Source organism: Geospiza fortis, unplaced genomic scaffold, assembly GCF_000277835.1.
Source record: "Geospiza fortis unplaced genomic scaffold, GeoFor_1.0 scaffold1466, whole genome shotgun sequence".
Classification (NCBI taxonomy): Eukaryota; Metazoa; Chordata; class Aves; order Passeriformes; family Thraupidae; genus Geospiza; species Geospiza fortis.
This window is the reverse complement of record NW_005054635.1, coordinates 213,744-240,699: the sequence shown is the minus strand read 5'-3', so window position 1 is coordinate 240,699 and position 26,956 is coordinate 213,744. Positions and strand designations below refer to the sequence as shown.

Here is a 26,956-nt window from a genome sequence, read left to right as displayed (position 1 = left end):
CTCATCATGATTTCCCTTTATATCTGCTGTCTGGTTTTAGTCTACTGGGGAAAGATACAAAATCACTAGTAAAGTACAAGTAACTTGTTACTGCAGCAGTATTTGAAAGAAAAATAAACACGGGAATAAACATTTAAAAATAGTCATTTCATGTGTGTGCCCAATACTTCATCTGCCACTATGTTATAAGGAAGTCTGTAGCAACCACTTTCATGCTTAAATCCAGGTAGCTCACACAAGTTAGCACAAACAGTATTTATTTACTGACATATGCCAGCCCAGGGTACGCACGCTTTTTCACAGGAAGATAGAGGAAAATCACCGAGACTACATCAGAAGTCAAATGCTTCTTGCACATTTGGTTTTTATTGATGTAATTGATAATATCCTATTCAGATGAAGAATCTATGTTTTTAGGCTGGCCTGAACTTGGATCATTTTACTGACAAAGAAATCTACAATTTGGTTTCCATGCCTGGCAATTTTAGTTTAGATTTCAGCCCTTTTTATGCCTGTATTTCAAGAGAAACCCCATAGAAAACAGATCCTTCTTATAATAGTAATCTTTTTTCTTTTTTTTTTTCAGAAATAAATTAGCATTGACATAGGAAAATACATTCACATGAAGACCTCAAATTACCAGCTATGAGGCTTAAATGGCTGCCTGGTTTTAAAACTTAATTGTATGTAGACTAAAGTTTCTTCTACAAAAATAGTGGTTTCAAAGAAAGCCTCTTATAATTTCCAATTGGGATGATTATGTCAGTGTTAATTTGACTCTGCTGTCTGTGTGTTGTGCACTTGCTCCCACTTTTGTCTGATTCACCTAAGGTATTAGAGCAAAGATCATGAACTCCCTTTTTAACTGGGGATGGGGGTTGGTTGCTTTTTCTAAAAGGATTAATTTTACATATTCATTAACTCTCCAGAAAGAGAGTTCTGTCACTCCCAACCTAATAATTTTAGCTTCTTTTGAAAACTTAAATGTGTAATTGGCTCCACTGAAATCAATGCAAGCACTGATAGAGAGCTTTATGTGTAGGTTCAAATGCTTTGCTAATCAGGATCAGGGAGCGTGGCACTTGGCAGTACCAAGCATGGAAAATGCCAACATTAAATTTCTTCCAAATGAATGGCAGCATTGACTACACAGCCTTTGCCCTAAATTGTACTTCAGTAACAGCAGTGGCCATTGGTGCAGAAAGGAAGGTCTCACAATGCAGACCTCAAGGACTGACACAGAGCAATTGTGAGAGCAAAGCAAGGCGAAGGGGGGGTCCTTGGATTAAAGCAGACAACTTTCCACACTTGTTTGTGGGAGTAATAGAAGGTTATTTTCCAGTCTGTGGAGAATTTGATGAATGCACAGTGGTGTAGCCTCTCAAAAATGCAACATGCAGCTTCATTTTGCAGCATGCCACAATCCTCCTGCAAATGCCCATGACAGTTAATTTATAGCAGTCATTCAGGAGTTATCAAGAGAGGGCTACTCTTCAAAATCACAGGAAGGAAGATGAGAGTAGTCACAAAACTCTAGGAAAAGCCTGATGACACAGAAACACAAGCATGCAATTTCCAGCAATTACTTGCTCAGGGGGGTAGATGCAGCCCTTAGTGTAAGAGGCTGTGCAAATACAGGAAAGCTGAACTTACTTTGTCATTTTCTGACTGACATGACTTTTTGAGTATCATGGAGAGTGGCCTGGCAACTGTAGAGTCAACTCCCTCAGGACTCTGGGATACATCTCATCAGGTCCCATAGACTCATGTATGCTCAGATTCCTCAGGTGGTCACAAACCTAATTCTTTCTGAGGGACTTGGCTTCCCCCAGCCACATTTTACAGTCCATTCACTCAAGAGGCATGGGGAGAGAGGCTGCCAGTGAGGGTTGAGGCAAAAAACTTTTGAGCACCTCAGGCTTCTCCTCACCTTAGTTCAATTTGCCAGCCTTGCTCATCAAGGGGACAAATGCTTTCTTTGACCTTCCTTTTCTGGCTGACAGATGCATAGATGCTCTTTATTTTTTCTTTGTGACCTTTGTGAAATTCAGCTCCAGCTTTGCCTTTGCCTTCCTCACCCCATTCCTACACAACTGGGCTGTGACTCTATAGTCTCCCCTGGGTATCTGTCCTTGCTTCCACTGACTGTGGATTTCTTTCTTATACTTTAGTTCAACCAGCAGGTTCCAACTAACCCATTCCAGTCTTTTGCCTTCTTTGCCTGAACTTTTCCTCCTTTTGCTAGTTCTTGTGCTCTACCGAAAGCAACCTTAAGGACCCACCAGGCTTCTTTTGCTCCCTTGTCCCTCAAGAGCAGTTTCCCAGAAGATCCTATTGACTGCATCCTTGACAACCTAGAATTTTGCTTTTCTAAAATTCATCATTCTGACTTTACTCTTTACCTGACCCATATCCCTCAGGACTGCAAACTCCTTGAGTGCATGATCATTGCAGCCCAGGCTGTCTCTAATCTTGACAGCTCAAATTAACTTGTGTTGGCAACCCACAGGTCCAGTATCACACCCCTCTGGTAGGGCTGTCTATAACCTGGCTTCAGAAGTTATCCTCTGTACACTGCTGGAGTCTCCTGGACTGCCCACAGCTCGTCCTGTTACTTGCCCAGAGTTGAAGGCCCCTGGCCAGACATGAGCCTGCAAGCACAATGCCTCTTGCAGCTGGTTTGTCAGCAGGCTCCCCTTGGTTGAGCAGCCTGTGGAACATACCAGCCATGAGGTTCTCTTTGCTGTCTCTGATTCTTACCCACAGGCAGTCAACTTGCTCATGCCTGTTCTTCAGAGACAGAACTTTACACTCAATCCACTGTAGTAAACTCCATGGACATAGGTAAAGCCCCATGAAGAATTGAATAACAGGAATGCTGAGACAGCAACATAAGTTCCTGTCCCCCTGACCTCTGCCCCAAAGCTTATCTCTGTAACCCTATAGGCTATGTTACTTTAACCCTTACTATTGGTCAAATCTGGATCCCCCTGAAACCTATAAAATGGGCATATTTTAGCCCATTCGGCAGAAGAAGAGCTGCCGCCACGACCCTTCACAGACCTCCCCAATAAAGCCATCTCTGTGGAACCAGCCAGCGCCTCTCCTTCTCCTCTTTCCGCTGTCTGCAACAGCCTCAGCCCGGGAGCACCCCTGCCTATCAAGCAAGAGCTGAAATCCTAAGAGCTTGCAATCACTGCAAGAGCTGATAATCATCATGCTTGCTAGAGGGTAGCCCCCTGGCATTGGCCTGAGCTAAGCTGGCAACTCGGGTACCCAGTCTCCCTCGGGACTGGGCTCCCGAGCTAATAAGGCCAGAACAGAGGGTTTATAATCCACCTCCTGAAACAGAGGGCAGTCCCTCCACCCTTACTTTTCTGGAACAGCCTGTAGCCATCCATAGGTGCAATCCAGTCAAGGGATTTGTCCTGCCAAGTTTCAGCAATGGCAATGAGGTTATAACTTCACAGCAGCACAGTGGCTTCCTCCTCCTCCTTTTTGTTGCCCACAGGGTCTACTGGTGCAAAGGCACCTCAGCTGAGCTGCCAGCTCATGCTGCCCTCTTGGAGGAATACTTTCTAATCTCACTGAGATATTTCACTGGTGTTTCTTGGCTTCTGTTACCTCAGGAGCCCCTGGCTTGTCTCCATAAGACATCAAATGCACTCCAGTGTGGCCAGCACATCTCAGGTCCGCTGGCTGAGGACCCTCACCTGCACCCTGTCCCTTTAACCTTGATATGTCATCCCACAGCTTGCCAGGGGCAAGCCTGACATTGTCTCCTTCCCTGACACATCTAGTTTAAATGTCTATCGATGAGCCCTGCTCACTCCTGAGCAAAGACAAACCTCTGCAGGCGTGACAAAAGCCAGGGACTGCTAACTACCTTTGACAGCTGACAGCCAGCAGATGCCTGGTGAAGGCAAACAGCTTCAGCCAGGACAAGGGATGGGAGAAAGGAGACTCACATGTGTTTCCCTCTCTCACTACTCAGGCTAGTAAGTAATGCACTTTCTACTCACATTTCTATGATGATGTTTTACCTACCATATAACTTGACTGTCTTCTGCTTGACAGCTGAATCAAACTTTACAGGACCAAGCATGTGTTCGTTTTATATTCCCCCATGTTCAAGCAAGACATTGAGCCCAGGGGGAATTAGGACACTGTGTTTCAAGCCTATCCCTCCTCAGTGCAACTATGCACTGATGAAACTGGATATTTAAAATCCTCCTGTATCAATGTCTGTCATCTTGCTGCTCTAATAAGCAGTTCTATACAGAGCTTCTCTCAATTACAGTTGGTGATGCACTAACTCCATGAGTCATTCACCCAAGTTTTCCAAAAATATATACATAAAGGTGGGCATCAGTATATCTGTCTGCAGTGGTTACATCAATGGCTAAGGAATAAGGGCTACTGAGGTCAGACATCATGCTTTTTCCAAAAAAGAGCACAGAAACTACACTGATTGCTTCCTCTGTAAATAGCACAAACAAGACAAAAAAGCCAGATGCTGGCTAATAAACTAAAACAAATTGCATTTAGAAAAAAATTTTTAAAGCCCCCAAATATCCACTGAAATAAAAAAAAATTACCAGTTCAATGATACATTTCCTTTGTAAAAATTTGGAAGGGTAACCACAGACTTGTTCTGGCTCTTGGTAGAGTTTATGTCTGACACAGCTTTTCACTTAGTTCAGCCACAGTACAGCTTTACAAGAAAAACTGAATATAAGCAGCAAGCTCCAAAAGAAACAATAATAAGGAAATATGAAGCAGGAAAATTTGAGAACTACATTTGATTAAATACTCATTTATACAGAAAAACGGGAAGAAATGTCTAACACTTGCAAGGTCCTGTTTTCAGTTTTCTCTGTATTCCCCATACAGAAACAGGAACGAATGTTACCAGGGTTCCTTAGGACAAAAGTTGATTTATTGATGCCTTCTGTGGGATCTCAGAATCTCAATTTTGGGTCTTGGCTTTAGTTTTGGGATTTCTTTTTATATTTTATTGCAAAAAAATAAAGAAAAGGGTAGAAACGCAGTACATTTCTGAGATCTATGAAGTCTTCTTACATCTCCAGAAAAATATAGTTGGAAATATTAACAATAGAGCCAGAGGGACAAAATTTTGCAAATTAAGTGTATCCTGCAGGTAAGAAAATGCAGCAACAGTATGGTGGATAACCCAAAATGTTATTTTATTCCACATCTATCTGTGCCCAAAATTGTTACTGTCTCTCTGAGACCCGGCAGTGTGCTGGGAAACATGGGGCCAGCAGGTGCTGGGTCTTTTTAAAGCCAGGGTCACCCAAGCAGAGTTCCCTTGCCTCCAAGCTCTGCCTCAAGCCTGAGGCTCCCCTTAGTGGGTTTTTTAGTTTCTCTCTTGCCTTCAGAGAGAGGGGGTTGTTTCAGGCAGGTTTGTGGACCCACAACAGCAGCGACACGACAAGATGCATTTCACAATCAAAGCCTGTTTCGGAGTGAATTCTGCAGGGTGGGGCTGGAGCTGTAGGGGCTGGAGGGTGCTGTCTCAGTGCTTGGGGAGATTGTTTCTGCCCCCCAACACACCCACAGCTTGGGAACAGCAGCACCAACACCGGTGGAGCTCAGCAGGAGGCAGCAAGACCAGAGCACCAACACCCAGTGAACCACAGGCCAACGCCTCTGCTATACCAGCAATTCTGCCACCAGAACTGCTTGGGAAGCTCCTGCCTTCCCGGCTTTTTGATCCAGAGAGAAGGCTGCACCGGCAGTTTGTCTGCATCTTCCTCGTGTCTCCCAGACCATGCAGTCGCTTGAGGAGAGCACCCTCTTGGGGGGGTCACTCCCCCATTTGGAGTTTCCCCTTGCTCCCCAAGCGCCAGTGAGATTTCAGCACCTTTGTAACTAGTGACTGTTAGTATTATTTTTTGCCTGCTGCTATTTTGTTTTGAAAAGTGTCATGTTCTTCGCCTATATCTGCTCCTATTTCTTTCTCTTCATTGGTAGAAAGGGATTGATTAAAACTGTAAGGGTAGGTAGCTCATTTCAGAGTGTCACTTACTAAATTGTCTCAAAAGAACACAAGCAGCGATCCGCTTTTGCCAGAGCAGTGTTTAATCCCTTCCCCTTGGCCTGTGGGAGACTTGCAGCAGCAGTTTCCCCCTGAACAGATGGATACACTCAAAATACACACAGGGCTGAGTGGAAAAGCCTGGCCCACATTAATGAACATAGAGTCTCAGTCCCAGACATTCAAGGGAGTGCCATGATTACAGCTACTTGATGCTGCGGGGTATAACTGGTGTTTTCATTCCCATTAAGCCACAGACTATTTTATTTCTGGTAAGCTGTTAGATTCACACCAGACAACCTATGTGGTATACCCTGGGACTAATCTGTGTTGTCATCACTGAAAAAACGTTCTGTTCTTTAAGCCTCCTTGTCTCCTCCATGGCTTCTTAAAAGCAGCTCTGTGAAAGCAGCTGAGGGATGGAGAAGCAGGAGGTGGGTGTTTTGTGTTTATTGTCTGCAGTGACTGCTATTGTGAAGGTTTTGCTTTCTCTTCTGTATCAACAGGGGCAGCAGCAGTTTCAAGCCCAAAGATATAATTTCTTTGCATAAAAAGCCTGTGGTTCCACCTGGCTGCCCTTCCAGGCAGGGAGGGAACCTGAATACTCCACCAGATCTGCCCCTGTGCTAGTCATCTTCAGGGAGTCACCAGGGTTTCCAGGTAACTCGCACAAAGCTGAGTAGTATGTTAAAAAAAGAAGAATTTTTTTAGAAAAGCACGGTCTGGTGTGATGAACACACAGGCAGTTCACCCAGGTAGTCACCCACCTTCCTCTGGTCAAATGGACAAACCTGACAACAGCAGTTCCTCCAGCAGCTTTCTCTCCAGCTCACCTTACTTTACAAGCTGAGTCTCCCTACAGGAACTGAGATTAATGATTTGATCTTTTTCTTGCCACATTCACCCAGACCACGCCAGAGAACTGTTTGCCAGCCCTGGGGCATAAATCTTCCAAGTCCCCTTTCCCAAAGGATGCTTTATAAATTAACTACCAGCTCCACCTCCTGCCCTGGCCTTTGCTCCCTCAGGAAGTTCAGAAATACAGCTGTTACAAAGCCTGTCAAAACCAATACAATTAGCCCTGAAACACTCTATGACTGAGGCATCTGCTTGCAGCTACTACCACTTTGGAAAAGTCTTCCAGCCTCCATCCGTCAGCTTGCCTGTGAAGGTCTGGCAAGTGTCCAGCCTGAGCTGCTGTTTTCTGCTTCTGATTTAGAGGAGTTGCTCCACTGCACTGGGGATGCTTCCTCTCCTTGTTCTCCTTCAAGTCCCAAGTTCCTTACATCATGCACCAGATCTCCTGTTTGTTTTGGGCCACAAGCATGTGGTTTTTTCCTTTCACAATGACCTCAACAATTTTCATGCACTTTCAAATTTTGTTTCTCTTGTTTCAACCAACCCATCAGTCTCAGGAAACTGCTGTTCACTCAGTTCTCATTTTCATGCTACTCCTCACATAGTTTCGACAACTTTTCATCTGCTGACACAAAGGCTGCCAAGTTTTTATTGGGTATCTCTGATTTTCCTTGAGACAGTTCTTTCCAAAAGACATCTCCATGACTTCTGTTAGCTGGTATACATCAACATCTTGTGTCTCCAATATAGGCAATATTTGGAGACACAAGGTTCTCTGCTGTGAATTTCTGGATGGGAAATAATTGAAAAAGTTTTTCCTTTATTCCTTGGCATCCTAAATGAGTTTCCATTGCCCCCAGTGCACAGCGAATACTAAAGATAAGAAGCAGATACAGTAGAAATCACCAAGCATCTATTTGTTTACATTTCTCATCTCTTCCATTACTAGTGCTATTTCTTTGCTAAATCATGTTTCCACCAGGATCAAGCACACAAAGGAATGCACTGTGACATTTCTTCCAGCACAGCTGCTTGCCTTGGTGGAGTGCATCCCTCCATCAGCAGAAAACAAACTTTCATTCCTTTTGCATTATGTTGTCTATTTACTTCGCTCATCACTCCTTTTAGCTGCTTACATAGGTGCACGTGATGTGATGTAGAGGAGTATGCAGGTGACATACTACAAGCTCTGTATTGCATTGCATTGCTCTGTATTGTATTATGTGCACATAATGCGCTCTGTGGTATGAGCACATCTCAGCCTGGCCAAGGCAAACCTACCTAACTGTAGTCCACACAGTTTTGGGGGCACATCTTAGAAGAAAAAACTATCAAAACTGCAATCCACATCAAACTGTAGGCCAGCATTCCAGCAGAAGGAATTTGGTGAGCCAGATCATGAAACAAGGGACTTCTTGCTGTGTTTTAAAAGGGCGCATTTATGGGGCCACACTCCTCCTTGGATCAAAGTGACAAGAACAGCCATGGGCAGCAGGAGTTTAAGAAAGAGAAGAAAGAGATATTCCAACCCAATCAACGCTGTTTTGGTTTCTGCGTGTCTGGATTTCCATCATCTGAAAGATCAGGCACATCAAAAGTAAAGATTTCTTGGCTGTGTCATGTCCTTGGTGTACTCCAAAGTGGTTAAACTAAAAGCCCATGGTGCTCACATCTACGCCAAGCTCTGAAGCAATCCTGGACTTAGGGAAGCAGTCAGACTGGTCACAGGAAGTAGTCGTCCTGGGAGGGAGAGGACAAGTAAGCTTTGGAGTTGGCATGAGCAAGGAACAAGTCTGCCCATCATGACTTGGCTTTGGGTCACGACAGACTAGGGTCACAGCATGCATGGGAGGTCCTGGACCAGGTTTTCCCTTGGGGAAGCAAAAAATCCTCAGCTGGTGGCCTTCTGGAGTGCATCTGCAAACCATGTGGATACACTAAATGCCTGACTATAAAAGCTAAACTTTTCTACTGCCTGGATCTGCTTTCTCAGCATCTGCCAAATCACTTGACCTACTGCATTACCCTGGAAAACAGCTCATCTGCCTAAACACTTGTCTGTCTCTCCCAGCTACATCAGATCAACTAAAATGGAACCTCTGTCCACAAGCCTTGTGTCTCCAAGGGAAACTATAAATCCACTTGGGTAGTAGAAATTCCATTTATTCTGATACCCAGCCAGACCCCCGGTCCTACACAGATGAAAAAAAAAAACAACTTGAAATACATATTTGGTTTCACTAACATCAGAAGTTGAACTCCCATGAGTTCAGTTTCCTGCTTACATAAGCTTAGTGGTTTCATATTCTTTTTTATACCAGAATCATTGGGATAACTGGCAGGCTCATGGTGGGCTGATCAATGATCTCACACCACAAAATGCAAACAAAGCTGCAGACAGGTGAGGTGCATATTTATGTGAGCTGAAACAGCTGGCTATAGAAAAAGCTTACAGGGGAGCTAATCAGATCCTGATGAGTGTGGGCAGTAGCCTGGTCACAGGTCACCTGAGGGAACTGGCTTAGCCACACCATCCGTTTCCAAAACCTGCTGGAGATCACTGTCTTCTAATGAGTCTATCACTGGCTGCTGTTGGGCAGCACCTTATTTCCTGCTCTACTCACTTGGTGGCCAGTCTTGAGAAACTGACCCTAAGCAAGAAAGCAGCTGCAGTGACTCATCTTCTGCCCCAGCAAGCTGCATCCTGGACCATCCTGGACCAGGTGCATGCAATGGTGAAGATTCAACATGCACAATTACAAAACTTTCAGTCAAGGAACACATCTACTGATGTTGAACATCACAACCACCAGGCCATGGCTAACATTTCCTGGAGTTCTGCACAATTGCATGCATCAAATAACTATTTCAAAGACTGGCTTCAGTTTATGAGGGATGCTTCTAGGCTTGCAGTCCTGTACATCATTTCTACTTGGCAGGGGCTAGTAGCAACTGAAAGTGAGGTGTACAGACAGACTGAGCAAAAATCCACAAAATTGGAGAAGGGTTTATCAAAATAGTCCCAAGATATATAACTCTAATCTCTAGAACAGTGGTGAGTTTACTGATGGTCTCAATACCCATAAAATTCACAAAGTATTCTACAGGATGCTGTGGGCCTCTGTGGGTAGGGGCTGATGTCCTAGGATTCTCTCCCCGGCCCCTAAGTAGTCGCAGTCCCTAGAACCACTGGAAGATGATTCAGTCATGGAGCTTCTACTCCAAGCAGGATAATTGAACTACCCAAAATTATTGAGGATCACTTAGTATCAAAAGCAAAAGACAACTCCTTGAGCATACTCTGATATGGTAGGAACAGAAGAGATAGATGCCAGTCAATGCTATGAATGTTTAGTCATTTAGGAGATTTAGGAAGCAGTACTTGGCTTTCTAGGACGAATCTAACTGTTGATTGTAAGCAATTGAGGTTTGATATATTTTAGCTTTCCTAGGTTTTATTTTAATTAAAATAGCTAGTCAAACCCTTCTTTGTCCAACTCAGTGAACCACCTAACACATCTAAATTCACCTCAGGCCATCAGATGTCACCAGGCACAGGGCTCTGCCATCTGTCTGTCCCAGTCCAGTCTTCACATGTCTGTCACATTGTGGTGGCCTCTGTGCTTCCCCTTGCTAGGCAACAGTGAACAAATGAATTCCTACAGGCATCCCCTTCAAATACTCCCCAGGTGCCCTGGGACATTTGTCACCACAGATGCTAAGACTTTATTGGTAACACAAGCCTCAAATATTTCCTTTTTTTTTTCTAGATTACTTTTGAAGTGAAAAGCTCATGAGAATGTTGGTGAATTTTAGTACTTTCTGCAATGTCATTCCAGTGAATATCCAGTATTATCCTTGGGTAATTGCTCACAAAGGAATTCAGCAAATCCCACTTGAGCTATAAGATACATTTATAAAGACTGAAGTAAAACCTGAGATACAAATGAGTCATTGAAAAAATCTATCAATCTGACCCTGCCAGTTCAGGAAACTGTTTTCTTCAAGACGCCCTCACTGACTCCTGTTTCACAGTCAAAGTCAAAGCTTGTCAAAACTTTCCAAAGTAATTGAGTTTATAGCCTCTTATTAGATATGTTTATTATTATATTAGTATTATTCCCCCTAAGGGATCACTAAGGCTATTAGGCCTTATTCCACTTATTTTATATCCTAAAAAGCCTAGAAAGGAGGAGGTTGAGGGAAGGACTTATTGTGCTCTTCAACATCCTCACAAGAGGAAGTGGAAGGGCAGACACTGATCTCTGCACTCTTGAGACCGGTGAGAGGACTCAAGAGAACAGCATGAAGCTGTGTCAGGGGCGGTTTAGGCTGGATATCAGCAAAAGTTTCTTCACCCTGAGGGTGGCTGGGCACTGGAACAGGCTCCCCAGGGAAGTGGTCCCAGCACCAAGCCTGACAGAGTTCCCAAAGAGTTTGGACAATGCTCTCAGGCACATGGTGTGATTCCTGCGGTGTCCTGAGCAGGGCCAGGAGTTGGACTTGATGATCCAGATGGGACCCGTCCAACTCAGCATATTCTGTGATTCTGTGATCCTAGGGTGATCAAATAGACATCAATGAAGTTTATGTAAATCCATAAAACACTGTTTAAATTAACTTACATTCAGTGTGCTAAATCTCACTGGGCACCTAGCACTACCCCAAAGGACTAGTTCCCTTGCAAATGTACACCCTACATTTGAGTATTGCTCACAATGCAGTTAAAAAACCCCCAAATGTGCCAGCAGATCTGACCTCACCTCCTCCCAGCTGGCTGTTAGTAAGTACCCAAGAGTGGTCTCAGATGGATGCCCAGGTATGAATAAAGCGTAGAATAAGCACATTGTGACACTACCCTCCTGCTGCCTCCCAGTTCCTGCTGCCATTCTTCAGCGTGGAGGTCTGCCTGTGCTGGTTGTGGTATCAACTGTATGAACACACAAGCCTAACTGAGCAGCATGTGCCTCGCATTTATTCTGAATAAAAACAAACTATGCAGAAAATAAACCCTGCAGAAATAACTTTGCTCTATCTGCCAAGTTTTGTGTGGTCTTTCTAAAAACAGTCCTTAGTCCATGTCTTCTGAGAATGCTTTTTAGTGTCATATTTGCCATGAAGTATAACTCATAAGTTGAGACAAGGCAAATGCTGCAAGGCTTGAAGGCGTTACTGAAGTTCATACAGCATCAACAAACACATTCAGCGCTGATCCCAAACACATGTTCTCTGTGTCTGCAGCTTCCCCAGGAAGAGCAAATTCTCTGCTGCAAAAGTATTTTCTGCAAACACACGTCCCTGGAGGGGAAATGGGAGCCAGGAGCTCGGACTGGGCACATGTGAGTGCTCCCATACGCTGCTCACAGCACTGACAGGAGTGCTGGCATATCTGGCTGGTCACTGGCAGGGCCTCACTGCTTTGTTTCTAGTGAAGCAATTCAAGAAACAGATTTTTAAGCCTGTCCCTGCAGCTGATCCCAGCAGCTTCGCCTGTTACCCTGCAGAGCCAGAAACTTCTGCTGCTTGCAGAGAAAGCTCATTGTTTACTGAAGAAATCTGCAGGTGTGCTCATCCAAGAAGTATCAATGGACATCTCTGGGAATACACAGACAATTAATTTCTTATTAAATGTTAATGAGCAATTAGACTAACTGGACAACTGTTATTTTGGGTTCAAATTTCATTCACAGGCTGCTCGACTCTTTAAAATAAAAAGGTGTAGCGATGCGTTTTCCAGCCTCTGCTCCAAGCTACAGACTCAAATAGCATCAACAGCTGCTTCACAACACACACACACACACACACACACTCACACACACACGAGACTTGCCATGAAATGTGGTATCAGTGCAACCTTCTGACACAGTCCCCAGTCTCTCCCTCTGCTGTGGAGCAGGAGAAAGACCCACTTCCAGAGCACGCAGAGGGAAACTCCCAGAGCTGCTGCTCCTCCACATCTCAGAAGCTGAGAGTAAACTAGGCCACAAGAGAAGATGCTTGCCAAGTTTTATTTTGGAAAACACGGGGAATATTTATAACCATTGGGAACTCAGAAAAGACAACTTTTCAATGCATGATACTGAAGTAACCTGAACTACTGAGCCCTATAGCTGCAGTGTTCTGAGGAAGGAAAGAAGGCACAAGAGCTCACATGCCAGTCTTCAAAACCCTGGTCTCTAAAGGTACCAAGAAGCTGATAGAAGCTGATCTAGTATGAAACAATTATCTAAGGCAAAAAGTCTTCACATTCTGAACTTAGGAAAATGTAATGACACAAGAATGCTGCAAAGAACTTTGCTATATGCATTTTACTATCTCCATTTTAAAAAAATTATAATGGGGAGGGTCAATAAAATACATCCTGCAAGTAGGTAATTAAATTTTCTGAAAGATTCTGTAAGATTCATAGAGGCTCCTGGTCAAAAGGAATGACAAAAGTCAGAGGGTCTGCAAAAGCTTATCAGGTTTTGTTAGTAAATTATACCCTTGCCAAGGAAGCTGGTGTGTTTGTTCCTGACCTGCTATATAAACACAAAACAGTGGGTTTTGGATAAAGGGGTAGGGCAAAAGAGAAGAGGGAGAGAGATGTTAATTAAAGAAGGAGAGAGAGAGAAAGAGAGAAAGGAAGAAAGAAAAAGATGTCATCAGTCTTGGCTCTAGTATTGAACCAGCTGGGGTGTCCAGGGTCCTGGAAGTGCCCAAGCATCTGGGCTTTGCAGAGCTACCTTTCTACAGGTAAGTTATCCCTGCCCTGGAGATAAGTTTCTTGCCTTCTATGTGAATCAGCTACCACACATGGTACATTCTTTTAGGCCTTTATGGAAATGGTCCAGAGGGCTTTGGTAGTTTTTGGTGGTCTTCATTCATTTCCCCCTACAGTCCATACCCACTTCATGCCCTCAATTCTGTGCCTGCACTGTACTGTGTTGTGCTTATCTCCACATTAATATTATTAAATATTATGCAGTTGTGCAATAAGATGGTGAAATAGGAGAATAAAGCAGTAAGTATAGACTAGTTCATTATAGTTGGTGTTTTAAAAGCAATTAATTTAATTAATTGCTTTAGATGAAAATTAAAAATATGTCGCAACTGGAGAAAAGAGCAAAAGCAATTATTTGGAGTATTACTTATATAATCGGTTTGATTTAATCTGACCAGAGAATCATTAATGAAGAATAAAAGTTTGGAACTGAGCAACCCATCTCATGCTCATTTCTGATGCTCACTGAAGTTCTCACAGCACTGGTCCATTCTCCCTCACAGCTTATGGCTCTTTGGTTGTGGATGCTTGCAGACATAAGATATTGGTATTAGTTAGAGATGATGGGCAGCAGAAGTAGTTGATAGAGGATTGACGGAGGTCTTGATATTTCATAATTTTTATAATTCTCTCAGCTTTCTGGAAAAAAATTGATTTATTGTTTGGCAATATACTGATATAAGAAGTTAGCAGAGATAAAGTGATTGGAAAGCAGAGCCATGACTCCTGGTTAAATTTTGAAATTCCATGCGGCATATCAATTCCTTTTTGACCTGGACTCCTTCAGCAGCCTTTTCAACAGATATACTGTGGTGTACCTATCTAATGCATTCATAGCTTTGGACAATCTACCACTCCTAAGCTCTCCTCCATGCCTTTGCAGGGCTGTTACCTGCCGCCTTCAGGCACCTCAGGGGACAAGAGTGACCACAGCAGCACCAATGGAAACCCTGCAGCAGATTCCCTGGGCACACCATGCAAGTTCCTCAGCAACCTGTGCTTAAATGCACAGACCCCCTGGCCAGGTAAAGCCTGCAAACATCTCCCCAAAAGATTCACAGGCTGCCTTCTTCCATCAGGCTAGAGCAAAACATTCCTGTGAGGCCCCTTCTGTCTGCCACCCTTCCCTGCCAGGGGGTAAACTGCAGTACAAAACAGCTCATTCACACACCGTACAAAATCAGATGGTACAACCACTGAAATAGAAAAGACCTTATGAGGATGATTCAGCTAGTGCAGATGTCCAGCAGGCAACAACTCCATTTTCCAGCAAGTTTCAAAGATAAAGTAGGAGTTTTTGGCCTTTTCACAGAATTGTTTAAGTATTTTCAGTCTGTGGACTTCTGTCGAGACTTCTTACTGCTCTAGGCTTCAACTTTCTCACAGTGGACTAACCTGCAGGTCAACCATAGGCATAGCAATGAAACTTCCTTCTAGATGCATAACTAACAGAAAACACAAAATGGTCCCTCTCAAAAAAAAAATCAAAAAACCAGCACAAAATCTAAGCAACCATGAAAAAAGAACTTCTTTAACTAACAGAAAAATATCTAGCTGACCCAGCACAGGAAAAGATTCTCATTCCTATGCTAGTAAGGGATGACTGATCATGTAACTCTATTTTTGGCTTCAACACCCATCAGCTGTGAATGTATGTTCACTTTATACTCACTCCAAATTTATATAAAAACAAACACTGATTACTGCTCTCAGGTTTTTACCTACATGTCGTAGTCCAAACTGCACATACCACTCATCTTATTTCCATATAAGACAACTTCACTGTGCAATGCTCTCTCTTCTTTTTCAAACAAACCACAGTTACTGCCCTAATAACTCTCCAGTTTGACACTCAGTTTAAAATAACAACGAGAAGTGGCTATATTTAGAGAACAATCTGGTATTGGTATAAAGCTTCTCATGTTTCCACTCAAGCACACAAGAAAATCCTTGGCCAGGAAAGAAATCCCTCTGTGAAAGGTCTTGTAAGAATTCAAATGCAAAGCAATGACTGTATAGGAACTAGAAATGCTTCATTCATTTGAATTCTTCCTGCTTATTAGTGAACTTCAACTAAACTTCTGCAAAGCTCAACTTAGATTAGCACTGCCTGGCTATATGGATGAATATTCAAAATGTTAAAGGTCACTCTACTTAAAATGCTATAAAACAACATCTTAAAATGAAGCATTTCTATAGCTAGATGTGAGTTCTCGAGGCTGTCTGTGAAGATGTTAATACAGACAGTGAGCACTGTGAAGCTCGATATTAAGCTGCAGATGCAAACATTAAGCAAACCTGTATAATGACGCAGACTAGAAAATGCAGTTTTATTCTGTACAGTGTCAGATTTTATGGTTGCTTGTTCCCATGTTATCATGTTGCTAAGGCCTACCTCTAAGGGAATAAAATATCTAGTATATCCAGTTTTCTTAAAACATTTATTGCTGCTATATTTGTTAGCTTTTAAAATCCAGGCACGAGGATAGCTGCATTTGCAGTTTGTGTTTGGGTATCTCTGTGTACTGTAGCACTCAAGACAGACTTTACTTTCCTTAAGAGCTCAGGAATTGACACAATCAAAAAGTAGTTTACACAGTAGAAAACCATATCCAAATTTGTTCTCAGCTAGGGGAGTAAACCAATCTGTAGCTCAAAGCCAGAGAAGTACTAGAAGTTCCTCATTTTCTTGCAGCCTTGTATTGAGTAAATTTTCTGAACTGAACAGTTTAGGATGACGCCAAACCGTCAAGCGCTCTAATGGAAAATTAATGACTATGGAGTAGAGGCAAAATATAACAACAATGGCATTACTCCAGTTCTCACTGTCGTACTACTGTAATTATACAGGACAAAACTGACACTTGGGCACACAAATATGATTCTCCTGAGATAAAAAATATCTCAAGAAGATTGTGAAGCATGAAGAAATGTATCACCAGGTACCCAGTCTGCTGGCTCCAGCTTGTGCCTAGAGCCTGCAAATGACTGTGATTGTTTGCCACAAGTGTTTACATGTCTAAGGCAGAGAATATATCTTGCTGTACACCAGGCATCTGGCACTCAGGGGAAGGAGAGAAGACGGGATTTGCTAGGAGCAGACAACAGCAATAAATACTGATACTGATAATGAACTGCAGGTCAGCTTGAGGATACATGGCCTGGGAGAATTAAGGACTCTATTTCTCAAACAGATATGAGGGAGGGAGCACAGACATCTACATCTGTTTCATCACCTGTCTGAACATAGTGATGAGCTGAGAGCAACTCAGAGTCAATATCCACTCATTCATCTGCTTCCTGGCTGGTTCCAGAAAACAATGATGCCAATTACCATCAACTCTCTCATATGGCCTAAAATGAACTCAATTCACTTTGGCCAAACAGCTGCAAAACTGTGGTCTCAGTCAAGGAGGTTCATGTGCAGAATGATCTGCCAAGAGTGATTAGATGGAGCACAACTATTTTGCTAAAACTTCCTCAGGATAACAACCATGTCTAAAACAGAACACACCAAAGGCAAGCTTTCAAAAGGAAATTACTAAAAAGGTAGGAAATTATGAAGAACAGATCCTGTCACAAAATGTATCAGAGCACTCTACACTTTAACCTACCTGCTTCCCATGGAATTCTGCAGCCATAAGCATTAGAAACATTAGCTACATGACAGTCAAGCTCCAAAGATACCAGTAAGCAGCAAGTTCTCCGTATCCTGATTACAACTAAGAGGTCATTCATCTAACAGGATGTACAACAAACTAATTTCTTCTCTTGCATGAGGGTGCAGAGATTTCATAGACACATACATATAAATGGATCAGGCACCTACACATAGCATGTGACTGTTCTGTTTAATTCTTAACTTTAAAAGGAACCAGAAATTCTTATGTTCTTTTCCTGTGCATGAAGATATCTCTGAAAGGCCACTGCAGTAGGGCTTTTTTAACTTTCAGTCAAAAATACAAAGATGCCACAGAATAGTTAAGGTTGGAAGACACCACCAGAAATCATCTGTTCTGACCCTCCTGCTCAAGCAGGGCCACCTACAGCCAGTTGCTGAGGACCATGTCCAGACAACTTTTAGTATCAGCTGGAATAGAGACGTCACAGCCTCACAGCCACCCTCCCAGTGAAAGAGTGCTTCCTATTGTTCAGAGGAAACATTCTGTGTTGCAGTGTGTGCCCATTGCCTCTGGTCCTGTCACTGGCTGCCACCAGAAAGAGCCTGGCTCTGTCCCCTTTGCACCCTCGCTTCAGGTCCTTCTATTTATTTATAATATAAACTTCCTCCTCAAGCCTTCTTTTCTCCAGACTGAACAGTCCCAGCTCTTGCAGACTTCTCTCACACGAGAGATGCTCCAGTCTCTTAATCATCTTCACAATCTTTCACTGGGCTCTCTCTGCTATGTCCATGTCTCTCTTGTACTGGGAAGGCCAGAACTGGATAGAACTCCAGACAGGGCTTCAGCAGTGCTGAACAGAGGGAAAGGGTCACTCCTGAGCTGCTGGTAACACTGCTCATGCAGCCCAGGACACCACGAGCTGCCCTTGCCACAAGGACACATTGCTGGTTCGTGTCCAACCTTGTATCCACCAAAGCCTCCAGGGCCTCTTCTGCTGAGCTGTTCCTAACTAGGCCACAATATAAAAAACATGGAATGTTTTCCCAAAAGACCCTCCAGTGCTCACAAATCTTGCAGTATCCATAAAGATTTTAAGTCAGAAGTGACTTTGCCTTACAGGTACCTGTAACTCCATGAGCCTAGCTGGATTCTTATAGCCAGGCAACAACCTTATCATCTAACCCCGGAATGAATCCACAGATGTTAAGTGGTGTTTGCTGCATTCCACAGTTCTCTAACAGAGAGAAACACTCACCCTACCTGCTGACTCCAGCCTTTTTCAAGGGCCTTTTCAAGTCATGTTCATGGTAATTTCTGAAAAGCAAAAAACCGTGTTCCAGCCTGGAATAAACACTGTTTAGCAAATGCGAAAGAGGCTGGTGAAGGGAGTCACATTTTCATTGCCAGATCCACAAATGAATTATTAAGTACATTGGACAAGTAAGGTTCCCCATCTTATGTATCCACTGAGGATTTCTACTGCAAGGGGAAAGTGCTTTTTGGAACACTTAAAAATTTACCGAAGAGAAGTGTTTACAGAGTAAATCTAAATTTTGTTTCGTGCCTTAGAACATGATCTTTAATGTTATTACTAGAAAACAGGGAAATCTGCTTATTCACAGATATGATCAGGTATAGTTGTCTGGTTTCCTTACTCTCCAGGTGTAAAATTTTGCCACAAATGCATTAGCATTTCCCTAGACTTCACTGTCACACAGAAGCCTTCTCCAATCTTTTTGAAGCATGAGGGACAGACAAGACAACAGTCTCACAGTATTGATCAATTGTTAGTGATGTAACATCCAAAAAATAAGATCATCTGAAAAATGGATAATTACTTCCTTTAATAGCTTTGTATCTCAATATGGTTTTGTATACAACAGCTGTAAACTGCCCTTCCATTACTGTAGTTCTTTATGCATTTTTAATATCAAATACATTTTGTGGGCCAGGAAATTTGAAGAAACTTGGCACATCACAAGAGTGCCTCTTAAAACATTTTAACAGTTTGCTAATTGAAAACTGTGAAGACTCTGTTTCCTAAAAGACTTTGGCTAATGTTTCAAATGGAAATCTAATTACCATGATTCATGGTTATTTTCTTACTAGACTTACAAGGTTTTCAGAGCAGAGAGAAGCGCTAGTAACATGTAGCTCATACTTTATCAGAGAATATATCTATTTAAAACAACATTCAAAGTACACCAACACAATTACTCACACTTTTAGAGTAGTCTCAAATACTGATCTTGAGCCACATTTTGCAAAGGAAAATGTGTTGGAGGAAAGAAACAGCCATATAGTGTAGAACACACTGTTAATCAAAGACCACTATACTGTTATGTAAAATTGTAGGAATCTTTGGCTTGATTGTGCTGTGAAGAAGGACTACAATAATCACACGTTAATCTCTGGCTGTCTGGAGACACAGTGAAGGATGGGGCAAAAGAGGCTTACTTTTTTCATTGGGAGCAATAAAACTCTTCAAATTATATAAAGCATTCTAAACAATCAAAGCATTATATAAAATTACATGGATGATGGTGGCCCTTTTTCTGGCCTTCTGTAGCACAACAAGTATTATTAAGACAGTAAAAACTCAAACGTTAAAGGAAAATCTCTCCAATTTTTAAAGTATATTTTCATGAGATGTAACCACAGAAGATTTGGCCGTATTTGGTAAGTTTAATCAGTCAAGTAATTATAGCTTTGTTTGCATTGCTCTTGCACACAGTGGCTGGGGATGAAACATCTCAGAAAGTAACATCATGGGAGCACTCCAAAAAAAGCGAACAAAACCAGCTAGTTGTAACTGGTTTGGACTTACTTTTTCAATAAGCTTCCCAATATTTCTACTCAATAGCATCCTATATACTATTAGGGCATTTTCAGGCTGATTCTGTTAAAGTTTTGAAAAGTCTGGACCATGTGCAAGATGAACAAATCTTTACTAGTAGAAATGCTTCTGGAGTGTCTATGATCATCCTTTCAGCACAAGTGCAAGCTTACTTTTCCTCACTACAGATCTTGACTCACATTGGATCTTGACCAAAATTTATAGTGCAAATTTCTTCCCTTCCCTCCAAAAAATGAACTGGCAAATGATTGGCTTTCCTCTTCTTTTTTCAAAATGATTATGCATGTAGTGCAATAGGTGTAACAACCACAAAATATTGCCTAACAGCAATTTTTTACTGATAAAAAAGCTCATGCCATGCTGCATCTTGAAATTCCTGAAAGAAACTTAACATCAGTTTATTTGCATCTTCCATTCTTTGTCAGAAAGTTGAAAATATTTCTAGCAGTTTTCAGTGATTTGCATGTCCGTACTTGAATTTTAGGAAACTTCAACAACATCTGCAGGGCCAGGGGGTTACACGCAAGTGATTTTTTTGACTGAGGTGATTTCACCTCCATCACAACTCCCAAATTCTCTTTTGCCCTCCCACAGTTTTTTGGTTTTTTTTAAATTCAAGTGGCAAATTATCTATTTTCAGTACTTTTATGCAAAACAAAGTCCAGCCAACTGTCAGAAGTGCAAGGTATATTCAGTAAACATTAATTTTCTGAGAGCCATCCTCCCTCTCTTGCAGCCAGATTCCATGGCTCAGTGCAAAATGCACTACAGCAGTTGTTGACTCTGTAAGTGCTGAATCAGTAACAGCTGTATGTGAAAATACACTTATGAGAATGTTACTATTCTGTGGAGAAGAGGAATGCTTTGAAATTCATCTCTCATGTAGTGACTCACTGACAACAACTTAAGCTTTGTTTGTTCCCCTGCGGCAAATGGAAAGGCCAGACTTATCACAAGTGTCATCATGCACAGGCAACTGCTGCTGAAGCTCTTGATGGACATAAAGTGCCCTTGGCTGTCTTTTTTTTGCACAAGACCTGCCTCTGAAGATAGGGAAAAAATACATTAAGAACTGTAATGTGGGCATAGCTCAATAAAAATGCTAATACCCAGGAACCTAGGATGGAAGTTATACCTGGGCAAGCAAAATGGAAGATTCTGAGATCTGGGATCAGCAAGACAAGGGATAGGCTGGAGCAAGATGGAATTCTCCTCACACATGGTACTACTATTAAACTGCCAGTGACAGCCTGAACAGGAAAGCAGTATGAAGAAAGGAGTTGCTAACACCAGAGTGGTGGCTGAGTAGTCAAAGTCGAGTGTACAGGAGAAATGGCACCACAAGTAAAGGAAAACAAGAAGAACATGAGCGTCTAAGTGTAAAAGAAGTTTTTTTCTTTCTCCGCTTCTCAGTAAGGAAGCTGTCTCTCTAAATTCAATTACCTTGGCCAGGAACACCAACATTTTAATTATCAGATCAAGGCAAAACAGACCACATGCCAACCTAAGGGCTGCTACTCTCCATCAAACAGCACTCAGTGTAGAGATGCTGTGGCTACAGGTTTGGAAATCCCAAACCAATAAGCTGCTGTGGCAGGATGAATTCATCAACGGAGAACTTGCCAGCAAACAAGCTCTGGGGTATGCCAGCCTGGTTCTGCTGCAGCTAGGTACAAGCTGGTGCAAGTCTCCTTGACTCCCAAGTACACAGTGATCTCACAACAAACAAGTGAGACCACTTGTCTTGTGTGAGAATTGTACAAAGCCAGCAATGTTACAAGTTTTTTTTACATTTTCAAATTATGTACTTCCCAATATACAGGAAAGTACTGTAGATAGATGGAAAGAAAACTAAGCCTTCAAATATGCTAATTTATTTGCCAATAGGTTTGTAACGAAGCATGACAGAGCACATATCAGACGTGAACTGTGTTTGCTGTGCCACAAAATCTAGGATTGCCAATTATCACCTGCTTCATTACTCTGCATATTACAACCACATGATGTGACATTCAAGATCAGAGAGCTCAGATCAGAAGAGGTCAATTTTAAGTCATATGGCACAGCTGTAAATACAAGCTATTTAAATGGTATGCAGGCAATGTTTAGATTTGAGATTCCTTATGCTGCTGCTCTCACGCCTGACTTATCTGATGGCCTGCAATAGCTGTCCTGTCTCTTGAAATTATTTTCTGAAAAATTTTAAGTGTAGCTATGTGATAAATCTGTTCCAAAAGACAAACTTCAGTTTCCTGAAGCTACTGTTATTGATGTTGCTTGCTCACCAGTTTTCTATAAATTGTTACCTGGTGCACTGTTTGAGCAGCATCTTGGAATAATGAGGCAAAAATAGACATATGCTTTAAGAATAAGAAAAAATGGCCATATTTGTATGTAATGTAATCCATTACATCACATTTCTGAGGGAAATCTATCTCTTTTCCTTCAAAATACTGCAGAAAGAAAAAACATTATTAAACCCCTGAAATGTGGGCTATTACAATGCATCCTTGGCAACATGAGATATGAAGAAATATACACTTCCAGAATTTCTGAAGGAAAGCAACACTCAAAAAATAGGTATTAGAAGCTGTCAATTATCCTATGAGAGCCAGGTACATTCAGCTGTATCAACTGCCAGTGACAGCTTCAGTGTTTCAGTGCCACAAAACTCATTAGGCACATGAAACAATGATCACTTGCTTTTTGGAGCACATTGCTAATATAAAATCACTCTTCCTTATAGGTTGCTGTCATAATAGACAAGTTTCTTATCTAGTGCTTAAATCCAGGCAAGCAGATGCAGCATAGCAAACTCCATTAGGGCAGAGTTAAGCTGAAAGCCAAAATGCACGTTATTTTTAGCACTATTAAACCAGTCTCTGTTAGAGTGAAGGGCAATGGAAAACAAAACATACCCACAGTTCACACAAAGTGCTGTACAGATATTCTAAGCAAAAATGTAAACATTGCCCAGAGTCACAGAAAAGACATACCGTTGTTATTGTGTTTAATGAAATTTATCTCTAATAATGTTTGTGAGCAGGATGTTCTTACCATAAGGTTATGGCCAGCTCTGTGCTGGCCATGGCTAAGCATAAGGTTTGGCAAAAAATGCCCAAACCTAACACTTTAGAATGCCTACAATTGAACCAAGGCTGTGTTTCCTACTGCTGTTTTAAGTGGGTCTGCATGGTTTTATTTATTACTCTGCTGAGGATTACTGCCTATTACACACAGCATCTTCCTTTGTTTCAAAGACCATTTTGGATTTCCAGAGCATGTCTGTCATCTAAAATAATTGTGCAATTTGGTTAAAGCAAATCTCAATAGTATTTGATGAATCTTACCCAATGCAGTTTGACAGCATGTATTAGAATTAACTGGTATTTCTCTTGCAAACACATATGCTGCTAACAAAAAAGTGAATTCTTGTGAAAATCAGCCACTATGCATCTGCAAAGCTCTATGCCCCAAAATAACTGGACATGAACTCACACTCCATACACCTGCAGGTGTTAGTAGAACCAGCATGGTGTTCAAGCTTCTCAACTATCTCTAACTACTATAGTAGTGATGAATATAGATGTGATTCCTAAATTTCCTATCCATTGGTTGAGTCCAAGAGTTTAATCTTTGTCTTGTATTCTGAACTTAAAGTAAAATTATCTGTTCAGAGGCATCATGAATGCAGTAACATTTCTGCAGGCATGCCTACACCACTGAAATGAAAATGGACCATTGTCCCCTCTGTTTATGCATAGCAGAAACTCACAAAGCTTTCAGATCTTATCACTGGTACCATACAAATTGATCTGTCGCTGATTTCAGAAGCAGGATTACATAATGATGATCTCTTCCTGAGCAACAACATCACAATGTTTCTTGTGTAGTTGGTATCCTACAAACACTCGAAGCAGAACAGCAGAACATGTTGCATGGAATTTCCCATGCTACACTGAAAACAGAACTGGCTCCTTTAGGGAACACGCTGCCTCAAGCCTGATGCTGTACTTAACCAGCCTGGGCCATGACCTCAGTTGGGTGTGCTTCCCAAACCACCCCAAGGCTCACTAGAAATTTATATCCACTTTATATCCAGCTTTTTCTGTATGTTACATTTTCCCTTGCATGGCGTTTGCTGAAATCATCATAGTTCTAAAAGGCAAACACTGAGCTAGCCAGTCACTGAAAAAGCTGACAGTAAAAAAAGCACCTTGATATGCTTGAAGGTCCTATTCCTGAATTCAGAGTCACGTGAGAGAGCTTGAGGCTTACAGAGGGGTTCACTGAAGCAGAGGTTTTATGGGAGCACAGGTCGACTGGACAGATGCCTGAATTGTTTCCTGTATAGCTGTTCCTACAAACAGCCACTTCACTAGGGCCTGGTTTGCCAGTCTTGAGCAAAGCACTTAGCAGTGAAACAGCTATCCTCTGTAGCACTGAGTATTTTCTTTTAATTTGCACTTGATTAAAATAGGCCCTAAAATGCCAGTTACAGGTATCAAAATTAAAAAATTAATTTTTTTTCAATTATGAAAATTCTAAAATTAAACAAAAAAAAATTATTGTATGCTGGAACTACCAGAACACTAAAGAGAAACTAGAAATATTTAAAACAGCGGTTGAACCTTAAAAATACATTCATTTAAGTGGGACTATGTAGCTGCAAACAAAAGCAAAACTTATACTTCCTTTCTGTGTGCCTGGCCCATCAAAAGATACTGGCTTCCCTGGCAACTGGGCAAAATACTTTCAAGTATGGAGTGGAAATTTCTGGGCATGGTTTTAGTTATATTTACATCACCTTGACAGTTTGGCACAAGATTACACTATTGAGACATTTATAAGATGCAAGAACTTGCACTGCAAATCACATAATCCCTGTTAAAGACCCACTGAATGCAATTCTATGGCACAAATAACATTTTAAAATAATAAAGCAACTTTGAAGCAATGCAAGGAGAAACTGAACTATTCAAAGCTAAGCTGTGTCTCCCATTCTTAACTTCCTCTGTTGTCCCAGTAAATCACCACAGGCACATACACTGACCAGCAAACACCAGGACACAGTGCTGCCAAAAGGGGCACGGTTTTATAAAACAAAAGAATGAAAGAGCGTCTAAGGAAGATTAGTTTTGCACACCTGCTGTGTAGATTAGAATGGATTATTTTCAGCTAGATTTAGCTGTGATTCTATGAATGTATTTCTGAGGAGACTAATAAAATACCTTGTGTGCCAAATGTTTGCACAGAATGTCTTGCTATGATCAAATTACAGACTGCAGCAAAACTGTTTATAACGGAAATCCTGACAGAACTATGCCTATTACGAGAGCTGGTATACCACATATCCTCCCAGAGTACAACAGTTCAGTTATGTATCTCTGAAAATGAGATGTGCAATAACAGAAGCCATGCAGCCGCTGGTCTGTTTGTTTGTAAAGAAAGATCAAACTACAGTAACAAAAATTGTGTTCTGTGCACCAAAAAAAGCAGGCTGCTGCTGACCCAAACCCCTGGTCAAAGGTCCTTACATCCTGAAACACTGTAGTGTGGATGTGCACAACATGATACACATCCACTTCTGCAGGTTTTGCTCCCAGCAGCTCCCAGTCTCTTGGAGCTGAATCAATACCACTACCATGTGGCTGCCTGTTAATCACAAGGAGGAATTAAGTGCTGCTTTGCAGACAGATAGACTAAGAGGGCATGGTGTTGGGAGGCATAGCTGAGACAGCAAAGATGGTAACTAAATTTCTACTAATACAGGAAATTTCAAAAATACAGGAAAATCTATGTATATTTAAATAAACAAATAAACTAAGAAATATATATCAAATAAGAGAAAAAGCACATAGTTCAATTATTACATCCTTGCAGGCTTTTCTGAGTTAGGGTTTTTTGTACATTCTCAAAGCCTACTGAGTAATCTAAAAAGTAACAATGAAGGTGACTTATTTTGCATAGGTGAGAACTGGATATGAATCAGAGGAAAAAAATAGTTTTTCTCAACAGAGAGACAAGTGAAATACAAAACTGGACCAGCCAGTTTTGAATGGAGCACTGATTAATGGTTTCTGAGAAGTCGTCTATCTCTTTGTATCTGTACTCACCTCTTCATTATTCTTGACACGTGGTTTTGGGCTTAAAAACTTTAAAAACACATAGTCTCTCTTTCTGTGTGAGCACAGCTTTCACTTCATGAATTACAATTTGGTGAACATATAATCAAAACTAAATTATTTTATTACCCAGATACAACCATGCTGTGTATATTTTTGTTTAGTCTTTTGTTCATGTAGATTCTGTCATAAACTGGAGCCCACACTGAAAACTTACCAAATAGTCAGAGCTGCATGGACACTCTGTGCAGTGACTGACTATTCTTTTCAACAGCATTTAGTCTTGTACAGCCTAGTACAACTTACTGAAAGACTTCACTTTTTCTGTTGAACTGGACATACTGCAAATCGGAGAAAAGTCTTAATTGAACATGTTGCAAAGATACTCTTGCCAAAGACTGTCTCTTGCCGTGGAAATGCATCCACTTTTGGAGTAGAACCCAAAATACATTTAAAAAGAAAATAATGCATAAGGAACGCATAAGGAAAATAATGCATAAGGAATGGGACCGATGTGACTGGTCTTTTTAGAAAGAGGTCTGGATAAAAGACACCTTTTCCCAACAAAACGTGAAAGACAGAGAAAGAAAGGAGACTTCTGAGGCATCCTGCAGAAACCCGCGGAGATACCTGCGCCGGGGGAGTGCGGACGCTTCCCCGCAGGGCCTG

The 26,956-nt window shown here is 41.7% G+C and overlaps 2 protein-coding genes across 2 annotated transcripts in view; one reads left to right on the top strand and one right to left on the bottom strand.

The window, feature by feature from the left end:
• MAMDC2 (MAM domain containing 2) overlaps positions 1-4,105 on the bottom strand; it is a 33,668-nt gene extending 29,563 nt beyond the window's left edge. Inside the window, exon 1 of the mRNA XM_005430449.2 lies at positions 4,048-4,105. Coding sequence (XP_005430506.1) covers positions 4,048-4,105 — 58 coding nt within the window. The remainder of the gene's footprint in view (positions 1-4,047) is intronic.
• Positions 4,106-8,578: 4,473 nt separating this feature from the next.
• The window catches only part of PTAR1 (protein prenyltransferase alpha subunit repeat containing 1), a 90,640-nt gene continuing 72,262 nt past the window's right edge, over positions 8,579-26,956 (top strand). Inside the window, exons 1-2 of the mRNA XM_031064805.1 lie at positions 8,579-8,677; positions 9,241-9,320. Coding sequence (XP_030920665.1) covers positions 8,579-8,677; positions 9,241-9,320 — 179 coding nt within the window. The remainder of the gene's footprint in view (positions 8,678-9,240; positions 9,321-26,956) is intronic.